Below are 2,500 nucleotides of genomic sequence, written 5' to 3'. Positions count from 1 at the left end.
CAGCCTCATTCACTGCGATGCTGATTCATCTTCCAGCCACAAGTGATAACCGTTAACCATTGAAACCCTTTTTTGGATCTTTTTTTTTTTTTTTTGCATTTTTAGTTCCTTGCGTAAAAAAAATATTCTTCCTCTTGGCGTCTTTCGTTCTCATTGACTGCTTTCTTCTTCGATCTCTCTTTCTTTGTTTTTCCTTCTTTCTCTCTCTTTCTCTCTCTCTCTCTCTCTGTCTCTGTCTCTGTCTCTCTCTGTCTCTCTCTCTCTCTCTCTCTCTCTCTCTCTCTCTCTCTTTATCTCTCTCTCTCTCTCTCTCTCTCTCTCTCTCTCTCTCTCTCTCTCTCTCTCTCTTTATATATATATATATAATATATATATATATATATATATATATATATATATATATATATATATATATATATATATATATCATGTGTGTGTGTGGACAGATAGACAGATAGATGAATATACAGAGAGACACAGACAGAGAGAAAAAGAATAGTAAGAACGAGAATGAGAGTACGTACTAATACGCGTGAATAATGTATTTGTATATAAACAGCATCATATACAGTATCATACGCATCTCCCTGCACGCCTTCCCCAACATATACCACGACCCTTCTCTCTTCGGTAGCAGACAATGATGTCAATTCGCAAATGGGCGTGGGCGGCGGCGTTCTTGGGTCTCGTGGGCGTGATCTGGGCCGCCCCCTCGGACACAATCCAACAAGACGACTTGGAACTCATCGAGGAATCGGTGGCAGGAGAACGGGATGAGAAGTGTGAGTGTTGTTGAAGGAGGAAGCAAATAGGAGTTGCTTTTTCGTGGATAATGTTTTTTTTTTTTCTTCTTCTTTTTTTGAGGGGGGGGGGTTGTTGGGTTTTACTTGTGTATTGATTTTTATGGGGGAGTAGAAATTGATTTTTTTTTAAAGTGATTGAGTTTCTTTTCTTGTGTTGGTATGTTATAGGGAAAAGTTTTTTTATGTGAAAAACAAAGTTCTTTTTCATATATAGATTTCAGGTAGATGTAAAACAAAACTTAAATTACTATATATAGAATTTTATAGAAAAAATAAGATTGAGTTTTTATATAAAATTAATGTACCGATTTTCACTTAAACTTTTGTATCAAGAAATTTCAAGGGAAATATTTGTGTGATGATACTGGTGCTAGAGATCACTTTGAAGGTGATGTTTACAATGATAACAATGATAGCAATCATATAGCTGTATATCATAGCCTTTTTAGTACGATTTATGAGAATTAGGTTTTTTTCTAGCTCGTAAGTGACAAGGAAAGAAAATTGATTTTTTTTTATTATTTTTTTTTTTTACCAAATGTTATTGTTTTTTTTTAAGATCTCGGAACGATCACCCCAGATGCACAAATTTATATCAAATAAACAAAATAACAATAATGATAATGATATACTAATAATAATAATAATAAGGAGAAGAAAAATAAGAATAAGAACAATGATGTTGATAATAATAACCACAACAACAACAAAACCAATATTGATAATAACATCACATATTCACTAATGAAACCCTTATATCACCGATGAACTCCAACAGTCTTCGTGGCCATTTTGAAAATTTCTCCTGACCAATGTACCACGAACGACGCTACCAGAACCCTCGGTACTTGTCTTCCTACCGCCGACTGTTCTAGCACCGGAGGAGTCTCGTCCGGGAGCTGCGCAAAGGGCTTCGGCGCTTGTTGTATCGGTGAGTAAGCGACCATTTTTTTCGTCTTGTATGGGATGTGAACAAGCGACCATTTTCTTCCTCTTGTATTGGATGTGAATAAGCAACATTTTTTTCTTGGTCTTATGGGATGTAAATAAGTTACTATTTTCTTCGGTTTGTATGAGATGTGAACAAGTGACGCTTTTCTTCGTTTTGTATGGGGTGTAAATAAGCGACAATTTCTTCGGCTTGTGTGAGATGTGAATAAGTGTCCATTCCCTTCGCCGATTCGGTGCGTGTTTACTGTGATAGATCTGTAACTATGTGTATGGTTTTTATCCCCAGCGAATCTCTAATCAATTTTTCCTCTTCTATACACACAGCTCAGCGTACCTGCGGCGAAAGCACGAGTTACAACAACACTTACTTCGTGAACCCAGGATACACTGGTTCAGATACAGGAACCGGCGCTTGTATGTTGACAGTTAACCGCGTCAACAACAACATTTGTCAATTGCGCCTCGATTTCCTGGACTTGGAATTGGAGCAGCCGGACGCCGATGGCAACTGCAATGTTGATTTCTTGACCGTGACGGGAGGTACTTCGACCGTGCCCAGGATCTGTGGCTCCAACACGGGGCAGCACAGTAAGTAAGGGGGGAATGAGAAGGAAGAGAAGAAGAAGAAAAGAGAGAGAGAGAGAGAGAGAGAGAGAGAGAGAGAGAGAGAGAGAGAGAGAGAGAGAGAGAGAGAGAGAGAGAGAGAGAGTAATCTATAAAGGAGTAAAGACAGAAATCAGGAATAT

General features: G+C 38.1%; 1 protein-coding gene across 4 annotated transcripts in view; it reads left to right on the top strand.

Annotated features, from left to right (window-relative positions):
- Positions 1-2,500, top strand: part of LOC122251539 (uncharacterized) — a 7,855-nt gene that overhangs the window by 877 nt on the left and 4,478 nt on the right. For 3 of the 4 annotated variants that reach the window (XM_043013556.2, XM_043013557.2, XM_043013558.2), the window contains exons 2-4: positions 638-782; positions 1,582-1,734; positions 2,079-2,342. In XM_043013556.2, coding sequence (XP_042869490.2) covers positions 641-782; positions 1,582-1,734; positions 2,079-2,342 — 559 coding nt within the window. In that variant the 5' untranslated portion in view covers positions 638-640. Of the gene's footprint in view, positions 1-634; positions 783-1,581; positions 1,735-2,078; positions 2,343-2,500 lie in introns of all 4 variants that reach the window. The other variant, XM_043013559.2, reaches the window with a different exon arrangement.

This window comes from Penaeus japonicus, unplaced genomic scaffold (genome assembly GCF_977035675.1).
Source record: "Penaeus japonicus unplaced genomic scaffold, GWHDUDI00000001_assembly GWHDUDI00000032, whole genome shotgun sequence".
Taxonomy (NCBI): domain Eukaryota; kingdom Metazoa; phylum Arthropoda; class Malacostraca; order Decapoda; family Penaeidae; genus Penaeus; species Penaeus japonicus.
The sequence above is the reverse complement of the archived record's forward strand: the minus strand, read 5'-3'. Positions and strand labels throughout refer to the sequence as shown.